The sequence below is a fragment of the Saccoglossus kowalevskii genome, chromosome 16 (assembly GCF_978046115.1).
Source record: "Saccoglossus kowalevskii chromosome 16, keSacKowa6.1, whole genome shotgun sequence".
Classification (NCBI taxonomy): Eukaryota; Metazoa; Hemichordata; class Enteropneusta; family Harrimaniidae; genus Saccoglossus; species Saccoglossus kowalevskii.
The window spans coordinates 14,534,904-14,556,840 of record NC_140656.1 but is presented as its reverse complement, the minus strand read 5'-3'; the positions used below and the strand labels follow the sequence as shown (position 1 = coordinate 14,556,840).

General features: G+C 34.9%; 2 protein-coding genes across 2 annotated transcripts in view; one reads left to right on the top strand and one right to left on the bottom strand.

The window, feature by feature from the left end:
• LOC100371421 (uncharacterized) overlaps positions 1 to 15,150 on the top strand; it is a 43,656-nt gene extending 28,506 nt beyond the window's left edge. Inside the window, exons 3-5 of the mRNA XM_085491098.1 lie at positions 270 to 2,147; positions 6,330 to 6,599; positions 8,643 to 15,150. Coding sequence (XP_085347224.1) covers positions 270 to 2,147; positions 6,330 to 6,599; positions 8,643 to 8,929 — 2,435 coding nt within the window. The 3' untranslated portion in view covers positions 8,930 to 15,150. The remainder of the gene's footprint in view (positions 1 to 269; positions 2,148 to 6,329; positions 6,600 to 8,642) is intronic.
• A 1,323-nt stretch (positions 15,151 to 16,473) lies between these two features.
• LOC100369627 (MORN repeat-containing protein 3-like) lies at positions 16,474 to 20,429 on the bottom strand. The gene is made up of 5 exons (XM_002736770.3): positions 20,020 to 20,429; positions 19,587 to 19,741; positions 18,326 to 18,485; positions 17,310 to 17,494; positions 16,474 to 16,805 (listed from the first exon to the last, which is right to left on the bottom strand). The coding sequence occupies exons 1-5, from the start codon at positions 20,162 to 20,164 to the stop codon at positions 16,737 to 16,739; spliced, it is 714 nt and encodes a 237-aa protein (XP_002736816.1). The 5' UTR covers positions 20,165 to 20,429; the 3' UTR covers positions 16,474 to 16,736.
• Positions 20,430 to 21,937: the final 1,508 nt, after the last annotated feature.

Sequence of the window (21,937 nt, the reverse complement as noted above, 5' to 3'; positions counted from 1 at the left end):
GCCTTAGAATTCAAAAACAATTGTTTCTATTCTAAATATCTTTGTTGTTTTGAAAATGTAAAGTCGGTGTTTTAAAAGGTTAAACACTCTTATCCCCATCACTTTGCTCAACAATAAATGACTCTCATTCTTTGCTTCATGGAAGTCAGAAGCTACGAAGAAAAACAAGTTTAGCTTGTAGATGATTGCAAGCCCTGGTAAAATGACAATTTTGTGTGTGATTTTTCATGATTTATCCAAATACTGATATGTTTTTTATTTCTCAACAGAAGATGGTTTTGCACCACCCAATCTGAAGTTGGACGCCATACACGAATCGGCAGAACCGCCTCCTGATTACTTTGCCGCTAACAATGGCAGTTCCACCGTCATCGTCAAGTATTTCTACCAACTATTGAGTGGTTTGAATGAGCTTAGAATCTCTGGTAGTTTAGCTGACGTGGTGCTTGTAGCTGAAGACAAGAAGTTCTACAGCCACAAAGCGGTTCTTGCATCATGTAGCGACTATTTCCGTGCAATGTTCACTGGAGGAATGAAGGAGAGTACCACTAAACAACCAGAAATTCAACTGCATGGTGTGTCTGCGGGGGGTCTCGCAACTGTTCTGAGCTTCCTATATACAACCGAGTTGAACCTCTCTCACAGTAACTTTGAGAGTGTGCTCACTGCAGCCAGTCATTTCCAGATGGAGACCGCCTTAGATTTCTGCGTTAATTATCTTCAATCGGAACTTGGTGTCGAGAACTTTCTGGATTTATCCAACGCTGCAACGATGTATAGTTTGTTAGATCGGTTTGTTGACGATGAGAGAACCATGGATAAGTTCATGTTGACGGCGACCAAAGACATCGACCAGATCATGGAGTTATCTGTGTACCAGATGAATACCTTCCTAAAAAGCGACAAACTCAGCCTTTATCCACCTCTGCAAGTTTTTAGTGTCTTCCTCAAGTGGGTTCAGTACGATCCGGAAAATCGACAACAAGGTGCAAGCTTATTGGTGAAACACATCAACTTCTGTCGCATGTCCCCAGAAGACGTGATTGACCATGTGCAGAGTGTTGATTTCATGGTTGATGGGGTAAATTGCCGTACTCATTTACTGGAAGCAATGAAGTTCCACGCACTGCCGTACCACATAATTGATGATGATTGTCTGCCATGCGACGAAGAGGTTCTTCTGGCTACAAGCGGGGTTGCTGGCAATCCTTATTCATGCAGCCAGATGTATTACTTTGATGGGGAGCTTTCAGATTGGCAGGTTCTCACCGATATGCCAATGGAACACATTGCTTACAGTGTCACAGCGTTGGACAACTTTCTTTACATTGCTGGAGGTGAAGATCATGACTGTTACGAAACTGACCCCATGGGCTGTGAATACACAAGTGATGCCGTTTATCGATATGATCCTAGATTTAATAGGTGGTCATTCGTTGCGTCAATGCATGCAAAACGCACTAACTTCTGTCTGCTTGCTTGTCAGGGATATCTGTATGCAATGGGTGGCCGGAATGCATTACTGCGAGACGGGCTGGTTTCAGTTGAGTTCTATAACCCGATCCTCAACGTGTGGGAGTATGGTACATCATTACCCAGGCCTATGTATGGTATGGGTGGGTGTGTCTATAACGGAAAGATTTACATTTCAGGCGGCTGCACTGATGGCTCATTATACTCGAAGAATCTGCTTATGTACGATCCTGAGACGCTGAACTGGCAACAGAAGGCACAGTTGCCGAACAAACGAGCATGGCACACCATGGCTGTGGTGAATGACCACATATACGTAATCGGGGGACGAATCGTCAAGTCTTCCATGACAATCGCCAGCGAATTTAGCATTGAGTGTTATGACCCCAAAACAGATGAATGGTTAACATCCGTGGAAATCCCAACAGATGAGTTAATTCAGAACCGACTTTCCATGACTGGTCATCGAAGTACAGTCTGGAATGGATACATTCTGACTCTACACGGACAGTTTGCAATTGGTAATCTCAAGACGAGAAGAACATTGCAGTGTTATAATGTGGAGTTTGATCGATGGGAACCCTCTCTCAAATTACCCAGTGATGGCTTCCAGGAAGTCTGCACTCTCCGAGTACCCAAGTATGTTCTAAAGACCAATCGTATAGCAGCTAGTGGTAGGTGCACCATATTTTTATTTTCACATGTAAGAATAAAGTGAGAACAAAAATTATATAAATGTTTGAAACAGCCCATTGTCAAAAAGAACTTTACCATTCAAGGTAGTCGTAATAAACATAGTATTCTTGAATTGGCATCAGTGGCTGGTATCTAGTGTAAGAAATAGACAAGGGATGAAGGCTCCAGTCAGCTCACATTTTTTAAACTCAAAAAAAAGAGACGAAAAGAATGAAAAATAAAATCTAAAAAAAATACCAGATTGAAGAATATTAGTTGCTCCTCCAAATTCCGCCAAAGCCTTACCCACATTTTACCAATATCTGCAGAATAAATCGAGAAAACTACACAAATTGACTCCATTTAAGAATTCCTAACGGTTTGCCCGAACGCATGGGACAGTTGGAGGCGTGGCCTGTTCAGCATTTTGTCAACAACCAATCACAATACTGGTTACGAACCACATCGAGGTCACGACTTGTTTAGCCTTGCTCAACTGGTTCGTAGGGTTCTCCCTACCAGGGTGTGGAGTTTTTGATATGGTTAAAATGAAGCATTCTATGGCTTTCTTGGGCCCAAAATTACTATCAGACAGGTCACACTTGAAGACTGGCCACATGTGATCCCTGGTCAATCAGAATTTTATGGTTGCCAGAGGATCTGCTCCCCAGGGTAAGGGGGTACATGGCCATAGCATGAGGGCGCTGCACCCCTGTTCCCTTGTTTCAAAAAATCCCTGCTATATATGTATCTTTGCACATCAAATTTACATTTTTTACCTTGCCCATACCATCGAAGATGGAAGGGAAAGGTATATTAAGGGAAAAATTTTGTCCGGCGTTGTCGTTGTTGTTGTTGTCGTTGTCGTCGTCGTTAATAATTGTTATTGTGTGCATAATAACTTTACTAATTCTATTCCAAACTTTATCAAACTTGGTCACCTTATTCATCAGTATATTAAAAGTCTTCCCTGAGTTTGAACAACAGATGTCCTGTATGAAAATATCATGCAAAAATTTTTTGACTGTTTTTACTTGACTGATCACTGGTGATACACATCAAAGGTCACTGATCTCAGTGGAAATATGCATTGTTGTATGTGTTCAATGAAGCAAATGATTTATCTTGTACAGTGTAATAATATCCTTGGTAATGTATCTCAGAATCCCATACTGGGTTTCAAAACCAACTCATGGAAAGATTGCACAGTCTGATACACATTTGCAAACCTACCAATAAAATCTTTACAGAAAACAAGATGTCAGAAAATCAATATAAGCATTCCTATGAACTGGGTGCCTAACTTTGATGAAGATCTGAAGCTAATAGAAAATATGTTTAGTTCAAAGTTATCAAAGCAAAAACAATACATGAAAAATACATTAAAAGCAAAACATTTCATCCACATTTTAAAAAGAAAATTATTCTAAAATATATGTATTCTGTATTTGACAAACAGTTCATTCGACAAATGAAAACTCACAGGAATATGTTTCAGCTATTAGAACAGAATGATAGAGTTTTTATAATATAGGTTTAAAAACGCACTTCAAAGATTGCAGTATTTGAAGATGTAGATTCTCAGGAGGCAACAGTACTGTTGACTTCTCCCTCCACTGGACACCAACTTTTAAGTTGATTTGCATACAAAGCAGAGCTTGCAACATGATAGCTATTCATAAAGGGTGTTTTTTTTTTACTTTTCATATAATACAGTAGTCACACAATGAGGCAGTTCATATTTGTCTCGGTGAATCATTAATTTTTGACAGACACCTGTACAAAATACTTGGACTAAAGCCAGCTAAAATTTTCTGTTATCTTGCATGTTTTATGAATCTATTCACATCTAAATGCAGCACTTTTTTTTTGCAATGAGACATTTGTTTTTATACTAAAATATCTGAATTACTTTGAATAAAGCTGGAAATTATGTCCCTTAAAATAATTAAACAAATAAGGCACCAATGTTTTTGTAAGATATTTACATCTTTTAAGGACATTCGGTAGACTGATTCCCCACTGTTGTTTCAACCCCAAAACTTGTTTGTATTCAAAATTAATTATGACAATGCATATTTATATTAAAACAAATTATGATAAAAGGAATTATATTATATAACAAAGGGCAAGGTCACCAGAGTTCAACTATGTTGTTGTCAATGTTGCCATAGATGTGAGATTTATTGTCTATACCTATCTCACTGAACAAACTAGGAATTACTGAATATTTTATTGAATGAACATGAAAACAAACATTTTTACTGATTCGTCCCCTCTGTGAAAATATATTCCACGTTGAAATAAAATCTATTTTACAGTAAACATTACCGGTATTACAGATATAATTAGATATAGTTACATATACTGTAATTTTTGCTAGGAATTTTTGCGATTTGAAGATTTTATTCCAGTTGTAAAAAACAACATTTTTTGTTGGTTATGGTTTGTAATCAGCAAATTAAACACAATTTCATTCCTATAATCACTCAAGGCAACTTTATTAGCTCCGCTGTCGACTTTGTCGAGCGGAGCTTATCATATGAGTGATTGTCCGTCGTCGTCCGTGTCAATGTTTTACTTTTTCGACTTCTTCTTGAAAACTACAAGCCTGAATGCTTTGATACTTGGTGTATATGTACCTTGGGTAGACCTCTCTTAGGTTTGTTCATTTCATGTTGATATCTTTAATTCTCTAATTTTGGTGAATATTTTTGTCATTTTTGGTAAAAACTGATATTTTCGACTTCTTGTTAAAAACCGCAAGTCCAATTGCTTTGATAATACATATATAGGTATTACATGTGGACCTCTCTCAGATTTGTTCATTTTGTGTTGAAATCTTCAATTCTCTAATTTTGGTGAATATTTTTGTCATTTTTGGTAAAAACTGATATTTTCGACTTCTTGTTAAAAACCGTAAGTCCGATTGCTTTGATATTACATATATAGGTACTACATGTGGACCTCTCTCAGATTTGTTCATTTTGTGATGATATCTTCAATTCTCTAATTTTGGTGAATATTTTTGTCATTTTTGGTAAAAGTGATATTTTCGACTTCTTGTTGAAAACTGTAAGTCCGATTGCTTTGATATTACATATATAGGTACTACATGTGGACCTCTCTCAGATTTGTTCGTTTTGTGATGATATCTTCAATTCTCTAATTAATTTATTTTGGTGAATATTTTTGTAATTTTTGGTAAAAAGTGATATTTTCGACTTCTTGTTAAAAACTGTCAGTCCGATTGCTTTGATACTATTCATATTGTTCATTTTCTAATGATGTCTTCAGTTCTTTAATTGAAATGTGCCTTGCTAACAGCGGAGCTATCTCAGCCGATAGGCTGCTTGTTTCAACATGTGCTCCTAAATTTGATTTCAGAATTCTGTTGGATAAGATTTCTCTTGAACTGTACAACTTGCTTACAAGGGTCAGGGAGAGTTTTCTATGGATCTTACAAAGTGGAAATGCAACTTTAACATTCCCATTTTTAGCTCCGCTGTCGACTTTGTCGAGCGGAGCTTATCATATGAGTGATTGTCCGTCGTCGTCCGTGTCAATGTTTTACTTTTTCGACTTCTTCTTGAAAACTACAAGCCTGAATGCTTTGATACTTGGTGTATATGTACCTTGGGTAGACCTCTCTTAGGTTTGTTCATTTCATGTTGATATCTTCAATTCTCTATTTTTGGTGAATATTTTTGTCATTTCTGGTAAAAAGTGATATTTTCGACTTCTTGTTAAAAACCGCAAGTCCGATTGCTTTGATATTACATATATAGGTACTACATGTGGACCTCTCTCAGATTTGTTCATTTTGTGATGATATCTTCAATTCTCTAATTTTGGTGAATATTTTTGTCATTTTTGGTAAAAAGTGATATTTTCGACTTCTTGTTAAAAACCGCAAGTCCGATTGCTTTGATATTACATATAAAGATACTACATGTAGACCTTTCTCAGATTTGTTCATTTTGTGATGATATCTTCAGTTCTCTAATTTTGGTGAATATTTTTGTCATTTTTGGTAAAAAGTGATATTTTAGACTTCTTGTTAAAAACTGTAAGTCCGATTGCCTTGATACTATTCATGGTGTTCATTTTCTAATGATGTCTTCAGTTCTTTAATTGAAATGTGCATTGCTAACAGCGGAGCTATCTTTGAATTTTTGCAGGTGAATTAGGGGACTATATAGCCTCATCGGCAGCATCCTCCAGAAGATCGTCGATTTGCTTAGAGGATTTAGACTTCCTGCTTCCTGATGCGGAGACTTCTTTCAGTACAAGCCAACATGGTGCTATGGTTCTAGGTGGACTTGGTGAACTGCGTGAATACGACATGTTATGTGATGTGAATCTGAGTATCTCAGGCACATGCTACCCTGTGCAAGGAGCTCTCCTTGCTGCTACCAGTGGTTTCTTCAACAGTATTCTCTGTCCTAAAGGTACTTGTCATTATGTGCTAATCTCACAATAGCATATACTTGAATTCATATCTGGAATTAATTTTTGTCAAAAAATACTTTTTAGCTCCGCTGTCGACTTTGTCGAGCGGAGCTTATCATATGAGTGATTGTCCGTCGTCGTCCGTCGTCGTCGTCCGTCGTCCGTGTCAATGTTTTACTTTTTCGACTTCTTCTTGAAAACTACAAGCCTGAATGCTTTGATACTTGGTGTATATGTACCTTGGGTAGACCTCTCTCAGATTTGTTCATTTCATGTTGATATCTTCAATTCTCTAATGTTGGTGAATATTTTTGTCATTTTTGGTAAAAAGTGATATTTTCGACTTCTTGTTAAAAACCGCAAGTGCAAATGCTTTGATATTACATATATAGGTACTACATGTGGACCTCTCTCAGATTTGTTCATTTTGTAATGTTATCTTTAATTCTCTAATTTTGGTGAATATTTTTGTCATTTTTGGTAAAAAGTGATATTTTCGACTTCTTATTAAAAACCGCATGTCCAATTGCTTTGATACTACATATATAGGTACTACATGTGGACCTCTCTCAGATTTGTTCATTTCGTGATGATATCTTCAATTCTCTATTTTTGGTGAATATTTTTGTCATTTTTGGTAAAAAGTGATATTTTCGACTTCTTGTTAAAAACCGCAAGTCCGATTGCTTTGATATTACATATATAGGTACTACATGTGGACCTCTCTCAGATTTGTTCATTTTGTGATGATATCTTCAATTCTCTAATTTTGGTGAATATTTTTGTCATTTTTGGTAAAAAGTGATATTTTCGACTTCTTGTTAAAAACCGCAAGTCCGATTGCTTTGATATTACATATATAGGTACTACATGTGGACCTCTCTCAGATTTGTTCATTTTGTAATGATATCTTCAATTCTCTAATTTTGGTGAATATTTTTGTAATTTTTGGTAAAAAGTGATATTTTCGACTTCTTGTTAAAAACCAATAGATCAATTGCTTTGATATTACATATATAGATACTACATGTAGACCTTTCGCAGATTTGTTCATTTTGTGATGATATCTTCAGTTCTCTAATTTTGGTGAATATTTTTGTCATTTTTGGTAAAAAGTGATACTTCTTGTTGAAAACTGTAAGTCCGGTTGCTTTGATATTACATATATAGGTACTACATGTGGACCTCTTTCAGATTTGTTCATTTTGTAATGATATCTTTAATTCTCTAATTTTGGTGAATATTTTTGTCATTTTTGGTAAAAAGTGATATTTTCGACTTCTTGTTAAAAACTGTAAGTCCGATTGCTTTGATACTATTCATATTGTTCATTTTCTAATGATGTCTTCAGTTCTTTAATTGAAATGTGCATTGCTAACAGCGGAGCTATCTCAGCCGATAGGCTGCTTGTTAGGTGTTTTGTATGGAATTTATTTTCACTGATTTTTGACGAGTTGAATGTAAAATATAGGGAAAATGTATATTCACTGGATTTTATTTTCACTGAACCATTCCTTCAGTGAAAATAGCGAAAATTAATTCCAAGCGAAAATAAAGTATAGTACAGTAGGCAAATATATGGATGATGTCTCAAACTACATCTATGACCAAAATCAAAAGATTTATCATTCTGTAATAAGTCGTGTCTGCACTTAGTTTGACTGTTCCTTGCATGGAACAAGAATATGGCTAGAATGATGGAAAATGAATCCTGTCACTGAACGTTACTGTTCACTCAGTGCAAAATGTTATCTCATATAATTGCTACTACAAGCATGGTAAATATAATAAAATTATCACATGAATATCGCAAAGTATGCACTCTGGCAGTATGGGCAAGTATCAACCTCTGCTACATAATGGTTTTGTCCATCACTGTACTGGATTTGTGCACACTTTGCGGTATTCTTATGATAACATTGTATTATATCGTAGTTGTCAACCATCAATTTTACATTACTAAATATTCGGTAATGATCAAGTTTAGATCGAAGCAAATTTGATGATTGCTTTCCCAAAACCATTCTGATTTTCATTTGCAGGTAACACTAAAGAAGAAATCGATGACATCAAAGAACGAAAGATGCCGACAGTCAACGGCATAACAGCGACTATCCGGCAAAGTCTTCATGGTGGGAACAAGAAAGAGATAGAACTAGATGGCGTAAGCGCTACCGAAATACGTCGCGTGCTCGAAGTATTATATTCTACCACCCTACCAATTGACGGCAGTGTTGATTTAGATTGCGTGAAAGCTACAGCTGTGAGGTTAGAATTGCAGCCAGTTATTACGCTCTGTGACGACGTGGAGACTCTGAAGATGGGCTAGTCGGTTGCAATATGGTGCACTCGATGCCAACGGTGTACTAGATTTTGCAAATTCTTGCTTTGTGTGTGCAAATTACCATTGGGACATGCTGCTTTATTCAATGATAATTCTGTGAAAGGTTTATAGTAATCTGTAAAATCAGGGATTTATAGACAGTTTGAGGTTTCAAAATGTAGTATATTGAATGAAAATCTGTCGTCAATTACATGGTACATGTTACAAGTAAATTTCTAACTTGCCCTAGTAGACACGTAGATGGCTGAAATGTCTGGTTACCTCAAATGACGTGTGTTAGTCATTGTTAGAAAACAAAGTCTCTGCTTGATTGTATTACCTGCTTTCTTTCATAATTTTTTTCGGATCTGTTGAAAGAAAATCTGAAAATAAAATCATGATTGGGTTACAGTTGTAGTACTAAAATATTTTATACGATAATTTTATGAAATTGTATAAGGCTTCATGATGTGAAATTCACACAATCTGACACCTTATATGCTGAATGTCTCCACAGATAGCCTAAATGAATGGGAATAAAATTGCGTAAGCAGGCATTCTGTTCCATTTGATGTTTACGTCATACATGCAGTCGAGTTTGTGGTATTTCAATCCTTTATGGCTGTCGGTAAAAAATAGCAGAAACCACACATGTGTATGAAATTAGGCACTGTGTACCACTTCCTCTTTTGTGTTTAAGTTTAGGCCAGTAGTTAAAACTACATGTAGCATGTTGGTCACAAACACAAATAGACCTAATTTTCAAAGATCTTATTGACCTATTCTTGCTCCCAAAATAGTGTTCCATACTATACGATCATCAATCTTATGTTCACCTTGCACATGTAATCACAGTGGAGGCAATGGCGACACAGAATAGAACACTATTTGGCGAAAAAACAAGCCACATTCGCAATCAATGATATCTTAATCCCCATTTGTGATAAAGGTATTTTTTTTGTTGCTGTAAACTGTATATTTTTCAATCCCCAAAAATGTTCATGAATTGATTAAATGTTCACCATTCAAATCTGTACCTCTGTAGGTAGTAATAGCAAGAATGGAGAAATTGAATTTTTGTTTTAAGCTTCTCTGAATTTGACAGTTTCATAAATTGTTGCCGATATAAGGCCAATTATCAAAACCAATTATGTAAATTAACTCCCCTCAATTGTGTTAGAATTACATGTAGTATGTGAAGTTACAAATTAAAAAAGAAATTTCATTATAAATAAGTGAGATGTATAAAGACAATATGTACCGGTAAAACAATTTATAGAGTCATATAAACAAATACTAAATCTAGAAATAAGGCTGTCACTTGGTGGCGCTATTTGCTTTGTTTTATGGAGTGGGTGAATCCATTTGGAGCTAGGGGTAAATAATGATTTATATACTATACTATACTTAGTGTAATTTCAATAATTTTTCAGAATAAAAATATTTGATATAAATAAGTTACTAATTTTTGTATAATTTAGACTTAAAATTTTTTCATCATTCCATAATTGATGGTCATTTTATACCTGTGTTCCCTCTTTATGTAATGGTATAACCCAATCCTATTTAATCTTCATATCTTCATAATCTTCTTTTATGCAAAGCAAAACTTCTAAAAACCAGCTTGTTTTGATGTCTAGAATAATAGAGAATTTATTTGGTGATTTTGATTGTGAGTGATCTAAATTAATTTTGACTTGAAATCATTAATTTATTAAAACTTTGATAAATTGTTTGGGTTAAACATTTCACAGAATATATACAATGTAGATATGGAATGATTTGTCTCACCTTTGCTTTGTCTCAACCATTTGTTATTCTATATACTGTAAACTGCTTAATTTTCATTGCTAGAAATATTGTTTTTTGTGCCTAATAATACTCATAATATTTAGGTGTAAATATTTTTTTCTCACTAAAATATATGCTATTGTTGAATTATGATGAAAAAATTATTAAGTACAAATGTACCAAGTAATTTGACTGTAAGTAATTTGTCCATGTAAACCTTCTGAGACATGTCAGCTGACTGTCTTCGCATCACATCATCAGCAAGTTAACACTGAATACCGCCTGAAACTGCAAATGATATGGTACACCTTTCAAAGTCGTGGAAATCAAAACTATTTCCGGCAAATTATCACCATCTTTGATACTTTTCTGGTGAATCTGACTACTGCATAGACGTAATGGTGCATGTGCCTCGATCGGCTACTGCAATATATTTCAAGACAAAATAACTACTTGGTTTTGGAACTGAAGGGTTTGAACTTGCCAATGGACGTGCGAATAAGAGATATGTTCTCGTTTACGTACCTTTTATAGAATCGTCACAAATCAAATATATTAATTTCAGTTTGCTTTCTACTGTGTACTATATCTGAAGGTGTATGATTAGTATCAGTAAAGATTTATAAGATTATAGTACTCAAGGGTGTGATATACCCGGTACAATGAAAATCCAAAGATTTGAAGAAGTTGCGTGAATTGCGAGATGATCACAAAATCACATAAGAAACTTACATTTTTGGAAATCCTAATGCAAATTAGTAAATCTGCAAAAGAACTGATTGGTGTTCATCTTGAATCGTTTTTGTTGTGTCCTTGCTTATTTGCGAAGTGTGGTTCAATGTTTTTGAATTTGGCAATAATCTCTCATTTCTGTTTCGGTCAGGGAATATGTCCAAGTATTCACGACATTCTGTTAGAACTGTGTTTATTTGACTTGTACGAAATGGGATTGCAAAGTGTTTGCAAATCGCAAGAGTTCGCTTCTCCTGAGATCTTCGTCACATGGTTACGAAAGTTACACACCAAGTAGTTTGTATCATGTGATACAAACTTTTTGTGGTTTTAACAATCCAAATATTGTTCTGCTTGAAAAAAGTATAACCAGCTCTGAAATATTTTATATTTGCATTTACGGTATTAGGGGTCGTTATGTCAGTGCATATACCGGTACTATATGAGGTTAGTTTGGTATATTTTTGTTATTGTGTAGTGTGCTGCAGTGTACATTTTTGGAAATTGTGCATCCTTTGTAGAAATGTACACACTGACGTTTTTGTCAAACTGGTTTGTACCTCGCAAGTGTATACTGTGTTTTCACAAGTCACTTGAACACAAGACTGAACACTAATTACCACTCATTGATTGCTGATTGCTGATTGCTCGATAATACTGTATTTGCTCTATTGGTCATTTACAAAAAAGTTATAAAATAAGTTGTATTTTAGTGATCCAGTGTTCAATACATGTAATTTTTGGTTGACGTGCATACAGCTGTAAATGTTGGGGTGCATTTTTGCGGTAAAAGTACAACTGGTGCAGTGATTAGTATATTTTTATTTTTTTTGGAGAAAAATAATATGACACTAGTTAACATTCAGTAAATTTTACAATTGTTTTAACCATTGGAAGGTGCAGAAAATACACCAATGTTATAAAAGTTGACTCCAGGTCACAGCTGCCGTAGAGGATGTACTTTTTTTTGGAAATAACATTAGGTAACTGTCAGATTAGTGATGTATTTCGTTCATAGGTTAGCATATCATTCACCTTCTGCTTTGTAACAGTGTGAATAACAGTAGATGAAATAGTTTACCTACTTGGTTCATTCAATAACTTTTGGTTCAATCCACCAAGGTTTCCATAGCAATAATCCTAGGAACATTGCCAGAAGCATTTGTTTGAACTTCATTTTTGTGAGGAATACGTGTATCTAGGGTGCAGTGAAAAACTGTTCAGATTCAAACACAATAAGTGATGAAACCATTTTCAAAATTTTTGATTTGGATTCAAATTGTCTGAATTCAAAATTTGAAAACAGTGGATTATCATTTGATCTCAAATGTACATTGGGATTTCAAATATGCAAATGAGCGTTGTTGCTTTCCAAGCGTTGAAGGTAAAGTCGCAACAAATTCTGCTGGTAGTGTTCCTAAGAATATTACAATGTTGCAAGGAAGATATCAGTTTTCCTGATTGCTTTTTGTTTTAGCTTGCAGTGGGACACAATGTTCACTAGATTTTGAGTTAATCTAGTTTTTCAAACTACCAGCAATAAAGGGTGTCCATTTTTAGAGTTTATAAAATTACTTTGATTACAGTACTGTAAAATGACTAATTTTCACTGGGTTTAAATTTCGCTGAACGGTTTTATCATTTAGATAATGTGTTCTATGCTAAATTTTACATATTCACTGGGTTTTAATTTAGCGGATTCTCCAGTCAGCGAAATAAGCAAAACAAGTCATTGTCAATGACACGTCCCCGTTCCGTTCATATTTGAGTGACATATTCATTCAAAGCAGCAACAATATGGATGTTGAACTTCAATTCAGTAAAACAAAATAGCCACCAGTCAGCCATTTTCAACAAAATCCAAACAAAAATTTAAACTAAATTTGCCCATGCATGACTAAGATTCAGTTCCGGTATGGTGAAAATGTGCAATTTTTGTGAATTTTTGACCTTAAAAGGACTGGCCCAAATGCACAGGCATATGTATGATATAATGTATGATGTGTATGTGAAGTTTGAACTTGATCTGTCCAGGCATGTCCGAGATATGGATCGAAAACTAAATTCTTTAAAACAAAATGGCCGCCAGTTGGCCATTTTGAACTTGATCCAAAGAAAAATTGGTATGCATCAAGCTTATATTTTGTTTAACATATGCACTAAATTTTAACAAAATCCATCCATGCATGACTGAGATCCGGTTCCGGAATTGTGAAAATACGCGATTTTGATGCATTTTCGGCCTTATAATGGCCATCATTCAGCTATTGTTAAGCGGATCATGAAACAAATGCACATATCTATTTGTGACATGATGTACCATGTGTGTGTGAAGTTTGAACTTGATCAATCCAGGCATGTCTCAGATACGGATCCAGAACTGAATTCTTTAAAACAAAATGGCCGCCAGTCGGCCATTTTGAACTTGATCCGAAAAAAAAAAATAATGTCCATCAAGGTCCTATTATGTTTAATGTATGTACCAAATTTGAATAAAATCCGTCCATGCATAACTGAGATCCGGGTCCGAAATGGTGAAAATGTGCGATTTCAATGCATTTTTGGCCTTACAGCGGCCGCCATTTGGCTATCGTTAATGAGATCATGAAACAAATGCACATACATATTTGTGACATGATGTACCTTGTGTGTGTGAAGTTTGAACTCGATCAATCCAGGCATGTCTCAGATACGGATCCAGAACTGAATTCTTTAAAACAAAATGGCCGCCAGTCGGCCATTTTGAACTTGATCCGGAAAAAAAAATGACTTGCATCAAGGTCCTATTATGTTTAATGTATGTACCAAATTTGAACAAAATCCGTCCATGCATAACTGAGATCCGGAATGGTGAAAATGTGCGATTTTGATGCATTTTCGGCCTTAAAATGGCCGCTATTCGGCTATCGTTAATCGGATCATGAAAAAAATGCATGTGCATATATCCCATATAATGTGTGATGTATGAGTGAAGTTTGAACTTAATCGGTCCATGCATGTTCGAGATACAGGTGATCATGGACGCACACAGGGCAAAACACAAGTCCCCGTTTTCGGACTAATTAAAACCCAGTGAATAATTAACCTTTTTACAGTACTTGTAAAGTTGAATTGAATATTGAATGGTGTAACATGTCCTGTTTGATGTGTGTTCCACAACTAATTTGAAATCCATGGTTTTACATGTACATGCTACACAACCACCACCATCCTTTAAAGCATTGTTTTCTACATTGCTTGAGTAAAATGTAATATTAGATTTTGATTATGTATTTTTTTTCAGTGTATGAACTTTTATTTGTCGTGGGTGGGCTGATTTAAATTGTACTGTAAATTGTTAGTCAAGCTACAATATTAATTGAAGTAGTGAACATTTGTTTTTCTAGTTATTCGATGCAGACAGGGTAGTATTGAATATTTATGGGAAATAATGGTATACTGTATTTGTTCTATTAGATGCACATGCAGGACACAAAAGACTTGTATATAAACCAAACTGTCACCTGTTTCATAACCTATTTTCACAGGTTATTTACATTATGTAAGTATGTATGTGCTTTCTAATGGGAGTAAAAATAAGTGCATGGGTTTTTCAATCATTTGACTTAATTTTTATTACCATATGATTTTTGCCTTAAATTATTGTAACAATTAGTTACATGTGAGGAAACATACTGTATTAATAAAATCACTTTAAATCGGTACATCTAAGATCTTGTAATTTATTCTAAATATTTTGGTTATAGAATGACCTATACAGGGCTTTGAGGTCACAAGGTGTGTGCCAATTGACGTTGAAACCCTGTGCTGTTTAATCAATGGAAACTTTTGTTGATGTTAATTTCAGTCCCACTAATGATACTGCTATTTTGTCCCATTCGGACATTGCTCCCTCTACATGCCGGGATATTCACCTTGAAAATTCAAGATGGGATTCTGATAGCAAAATTGACGAATAATCAACTCTACTTTCGCTGCAAACTGAATAGAATGGAGTTCCAGGCAATTCCATGCATTTCCCAAGCCTGTTCCAAGTAACAACGTTAATATCTGTAAAGGATCTCATATCTAGAAATTCTCAATGCAAAGCTACTTAAAAGATTGTTCATGATTGGGCATCCAACCTTAACAGTCAGTCCAATCACAAAGCAGCTTGTTTGTTGATAAATAACAACGAATAAATCAAAATAAACGCGTATTACATGCGTGACTTGAACTGGTGCTCGCGTACGACACTTAATCGCCTAGCTTCATGTCACTACACATCTTCCCTCCTCAGCCACCCCCAAAAGAGGATGCTTAATAACCGAGCTAATAATGTGAAGCTTGGCAATTTGGTGCCGTATGAGACACGCATGCATTACGTGTTTTCTTTGATTTGACGTGGTATTTACCATGCCATTTATTTGGTGTTATTGCTTACTTTACTTTCTATGTCAACGGCAACTATGAGTTTACAATTGTTTGTTGACAGGCTTTTTCTACTTATCAAATTCTGTCATGTATATGTTATATGTTAACTCAAATGCTAATCTATATGTTGATTATATCATATGTAGACAGTCATCTGATTGGTGGAAACTGCCCAGCTATATTAGAAAATTAATCTTTGAAGGTTTCTTCAAAGGACACATTGGCAGAGGTATTGATTGGTTGTATTTCAATTTACAGTTCATACTTTTCTGTGGCCTGCAGTAAAATTCATTTGCAATCATGCACATGCCTTTATATTGGAGCATATATTATATATATATTTCATACAATCAAAAAGTGTTTCACATACTGGTACTAAGTCCTGAGACTGCAATACCGTAATTTTTTTTCCGAATAATTGTTAACGTTGACCACTACAGTTTCTCAAGTCCAAATTTATGTTAAAATATGTTTTGTTGCTAGTCAAAACTTAAAAATTTAGGTATATTGAAATACCTCGTAAACTGTGCTTTCATAATTAGAGATAACGAGACATCCACAATTTTGTTGACTTGTACACTAACAATAAAATATGAGAAAAAACTTCAAAAGTCTTGCCATGTGTATATGTAAGATTTAATAAATGCAATTAATATATACAACCAATCTGGAAATCTCACTGGCATGAAAAGGGTACAATTTTAATATATACCAAATATTAATTAAAACATAAAAAAATTCTCTAATTGTGGTCTGGTACTGTACACAAACTTCCAAGGTTTCTTGGTGAATTCATACATATAAGAGTGGGTTATCCACAACACTCTGATAGAGGGTGGTATTTAAGTTAAGTTATTTCAATACATGTTGTCTTTAGTTATTCTTGTTCCTGAAGAAAAACATCTTCTGCTTGCTGCAGGACTGCCTCAGAATCTCTTAACTCGCACTGCAAAATAAGAAAACATTATTTTTAATGCTATCAACAAGTTGTATATAGCGCCCTCTTGTGACAAGCAGTATGGGTTCTTTCTGTGCTCATGGAGACTGAATTTGGGATGTAGATATTCAGCATCAAGTGCATCTAATTAGAGAATGTAGATTTATTCCACAAAATGCCAAAAAGGGTAAGCCGTGTTCTGAGTCAGTAACAGACTAAAGTCTAAATTGCACAAAAAAAACATACAAATTCCAAGAGGTCAGGCATTTGATCTCTATAAAATACATAAATCCCATATGAGGCACCTCTAAGACGTGCGACCAATCAGAGTTGGCACAGCTGATGGAAATAAAACAAACTGGCAGGATGTCAAATTGTCAAAGAAGGCACACTTTCATACACCTTCGTTGAACACTGAAAAGCACATTAATGGAGCAAAATGTTCAGATCGTCCTGATCCCCAAGCTGTCCTTTATAAAATAAATGTAAAAGCGACCTGATGATTATACTTACTGTTGGGATTGGGTAAACAGTTGGCTCTGGGGCACCCTCTCTGCCAAAATCCATCATGGTGCCACATTTTGGAGTATCCTCCACCCACACTCCTTCAAACATTTGTCCTTTGTCTAGGTAGTAAAATTTACCAGCTCCGTTCTTTTTGTCGTCCTTCCATGAACCTTCGTATCTGTTTTCGTTTGCTGTAAATGTCAAGAAATCTTATTTGATGAGTAAATTATCCATAAGATCATTTCAAATACAGCTATGACCAACCAAACAGAATGGAACAATGTTTTTATTGAAAGCATAGAAATCAGGAATACTGTAAAAGGATTAATTATTCACTGGGTTTTAATTTTGCTTATTTCGCTAACTGGAAAATGTGCTAAATTAAAACCAAGTAAATATGTAAAATTTAGCATAGAACACATTATCTAAATGATAAAACCGTGAATTTAAAACCCACTGAAAAACCCTGAAATGGTAAATCAGCAAAATTTAAACCCAGTGAAAATTAGTCATTTTACAGTAGATCATTTCTATGAGTCATCTTTAGCAATGGAGCAGTTGTATGACTTAAATTTTGATCTGTAAACTCATAGAAAGCAAAGTGAACTGCCTCACGACATGTCATAACACAGGAGGCTTAATAATCAGGCTTTATCATGCTAAAATCATGAAACAATCCATGTCAGACAACACGCGGTGGTGCGCTGTGATATGCTCACAGTAATTTAGTGCAATAACCAGGCATAGGTTTGAGTCATGTATGTGTACATGATTACATATTTTCAATTTCTACTTGTTTTGAGCTATAGTCATCTGTTAATAAAAAATACTGTTTTGTAGAGGCTTACTAAATGACAATTACTATACAACTAAACAGAGATGTCTATTTCCATGATATTGCTAACACGCATAATTTTATGCCACAAAAGCAGTTTATTGCCAGAGGGCGCTACAGATAAATTGTATTCTGCACATGAATACTTCAAGCTCATGCAATATAAAGACAAGTTAAACAACCTTACCAAGCCTAAGCATTCCTTGTCCATTTCTTTTGTCATCGTACCATTCTCCTTCGTATATACTATCATCAGCATAGTACATTCGACCCCAGCCACTTCTCTTATCTGCATAAAATTCACCTTCGAAATATTCTGTATCGTTGTAAAAATGTGTACCATAACCCTGGAAACAGGAATTTATAAATAAAAACACTTCCAAATCATTGCCATTACAGTGAATTTCATGAGAGCATGAATAATGGAAAAAAAAATTGACCAATCACAATGTGTTTACTGGTGCATAGCAGTGAATCAGCCAAGGATTGAAAAACTCAAAAACTCATGGGGAATGGACATTACCAATCAGCTTCTACAACTAATAAAAGAACATATTTTGTGGATTTGAATAAAGCGTCTTCCAAATTAAATAAATAAATAAATTTTATTTTATAAAGTTCTTTTAAAAACATTCATGCCTCCATGAATTTTACTGTATCAAATTCTATTTCTGTGAACATCTGGGTACTTGCAATAAGTCCAAAACTGCCATATCACAATCCAATAGTCTGAGCAGCCCATTTTATTTTTTTTACAGGCATGCTCTATCAGATGTGTTCACAACCAACGAGTTAAGTACTACTGTTCATGTAATGCAGTGTAGACTTGTGTTTTTTGTTGAGAAAAATATGCATGACAACGTAATATGTTACCGGTAATTGTATAATGGTAATTTTGGACTATCAACATTACAGAGTAGTGAGGTGACTATTCTATTATGCACTGGGAGTTACAAATAAAACTGTCATCTCTATGCCATTTTGTGACAAGTTTTTCAAAACGTACTTCCGTTAAATATCTATTAAAAGCCACATCCCTAAAAAGAAATCACACCCATTCTTTTTGAACAATTGAGAACCAAAAATTAACCATTTCTCATATGTGCAGATGCTCTAATAGAAGCCACATTCCCTCTGTTGTATTGTACTATTTTACTAGAAACCGCGGCTTCTAATACAGATTTTACAGTAGGTTCTGTCCTACTGCTCATGTGTTACGTAGACATGGTTTTATTTTGAATTCATCCATTGAAAAATGTAATTAATATTTTCCTGGATTTTTTACATTTGTGATGTAACTTGTCTTGGAATATTCAGATGTAATCTCGTTGATGTTTGTAATCACATATGAATGCTTAAAGACATTACATCAAAGAAAGACCACAGTTGCCTGTCCTTATATAATATTCCTGAAAGTCAAGATGATATTACTTATTGATAAAACTTACATGTCTTTTGTCATTTTTCCATCCCCCTGAATATTGCTTTTTAAAACCACCTTCCACTGCAGGGATGCTTAATGTACCAAAACCATTACGTTTTCCAGTTTTCCAATCTCCATCATATATGGCTCCACTTTTCTTCCATCTGTTTGTACCCTTGCCTGTTAAAATCAACGATTATATTCAGGGCTTTATACAAAATCGTAGGAGCGGATAATGATTTGCAGCATTTTGTGGTTATTGTTGTTTGTTATTCAAAGTCACAGTGTTCAAATATCCATGTTATTTTATCATGACTTCTGGTTTTTAGAATCATAAGTGGAAAGTCGTACAATCACCAGATCACAGACTCTGTCATAGATTTGTAGTACGGATGTTTGGGATGTCATATGTACATAACTGTTACATGTAAAGACGGTGCATTTCAGTTTTTACTCACCATGCTTCATGTTATCTAACCATTCACCCGTGTATTCGTCGCCATTCACCGCGTACACAGTCCTGTGCAAGCCTTTCTTTTGAGCTTTATAGTCCCACTCCTTCCAGAGGGGCTGGACCCTTTTGGGGGGTTTCATATGCGGCATGTTTCCCTCCCAATTAAAGGCCCAGATATAAAGCAGAAGAAAAAGGGGGTTTCGATAAGTTGAAACCGACTCGAGATGAATTTTGCTGCGACGATTTAATCTAACGTACTACAGCTACAGGTCGCTTCAAGTAGGATCCTGTTGCATTAGAATGGTATCCGATCTTCTAAGTTTCGGCAAAGACTTTCACAATCTTTCAAATGTGATGATTTTTCAAGAAAACCACAAGTTTTCTGCTGTAAACAAACTCACTTCCCCGATCTCGCTTTTCAAAGACGATGCGCATGCTATTTGCGCATACACCATGGCAACCTTTCCCGTGATGCACTTTGAAGGCACCTAAGTTACTTAAAAATAATACATGTACTGGTAGCTCGAATCTTTCGGACGGCTGAAGTGTTGGAATAGGGGAGAGGGGGGTCTATTTTAAGAGGATGCTACAGAAAAGTAAAAATATTGTCACTTTTACATATTTGTTATATCATGTTACAAGGATGAAAAAATGAATGAAAAATACGTGGTCACCATACTCAGTTTGAGGAAAACTGAACAACAAAAAACAGTGAAACAGTCTGTTTTAGGTGCAGTCTTCAATGTTCTTGAGGAACTGTTGTTTTAGGACATTTTACCAATGTTTTCAATGAAAATATATATATATCAAAATTTTCCTCGATGACATATGATGAAAAAACGATATATAGTGTCTTACCTGGTACTTTTGATGTCTAAAAGTAAAAGATTGACAATAGTTTTAGTTGTTTTTTACCAAGGAAGTTTGTTTTCTATGGAAACTGCTACCAAAGTGGCTTTTTTATGATGTATTATGTCAAAAAAACAAATTTACAGTGAACCAAAAAATGTCACATACAGTTGACTATAAATACTAAAACAATTAATTGTAGAAAGATTTTGGCGCAAAATATTGTCACTGCCTTATGAGCTGATGAAATATGCACACATGTAAAAAAACCGCATGCGTTGTATTCTATGGTACATTTCATTTTCAACAGTGGTTTGCCTAGACTGTCGACAGTCTATGGTTTGCCGTTAATAAAAATAGAATTCAAAGGAAGGATAGGAAGGAAGCATATTGTATATGCACTACAGTTAGTGTTTTTATGACTCAATAAATTGTAATTTAAAAAATTACGATAATTATATGGTTATTTAATCCAGGTGACCACAGTCAGCTGGTGTGTATGACCCTAGGGTGTTTCTACACTCCATGTCACATGACTATGCCTGTGATAATTCTCACAGATAATGGCACTGTTCACTCAGACACTAGTTTTCTGAGACCAATAGAGGGCGCCATCTGTCACAAATGTAAAGACGAAACGAACTACCATAAATGCAAAGTCATTATTGAGTAAGTATGTAATAAATACATGTACCAGTACTATCATATGAAAATTAATTGAATTACAACTACTGACCTTATTCAAATAAAATTATTAAATAAACATACATTTAATACATACATTATGTTGGCCTGGTAGTTTTGCTTAATTTCCATAAACATGTAATTAGTTTTGTCACTGCGCATTAAAAGAATAATAACATAAATTCAAAAATGCACATTCTAAATCATGTTCTTTATCTCTGACTTTAGAAGATGTAGAGATGTTACCATGGAGACAAAGATGAAAACAAACAGTAGGGCAATCAAGCATCTGCATCTGTTGATTATAAAAAAAATAAGGAAAATTTCTAAATTTTACTATTTTTCTGAAAAATAATTTGTGAGATTTCAATTCAAGAGCAAACAAATCA

Coding starts and splice junctions, on each gene's coding strand:
- LOC100369627 (XM_002736770.3), bottom strand. CDS start 20,164: ATGCCGCATATGAAACCCCCCAAAAGGGTCCAGCCCCTCTGGAAGGAG. Junction 19,742..20,019: donor GTTAGATAACATGAAGCATG/GTGAGTAAAAAC, acceptor TGATTTTAACAG/GCAAGGGTACAAACAGATGG. Junction 16,806..17,309: donor CTGTTTACCCAATCCCAACA/GTAAGTATAATC, acceptor CTTATTTTGCAG/TGCGAGTTAAGAGATTCTGA.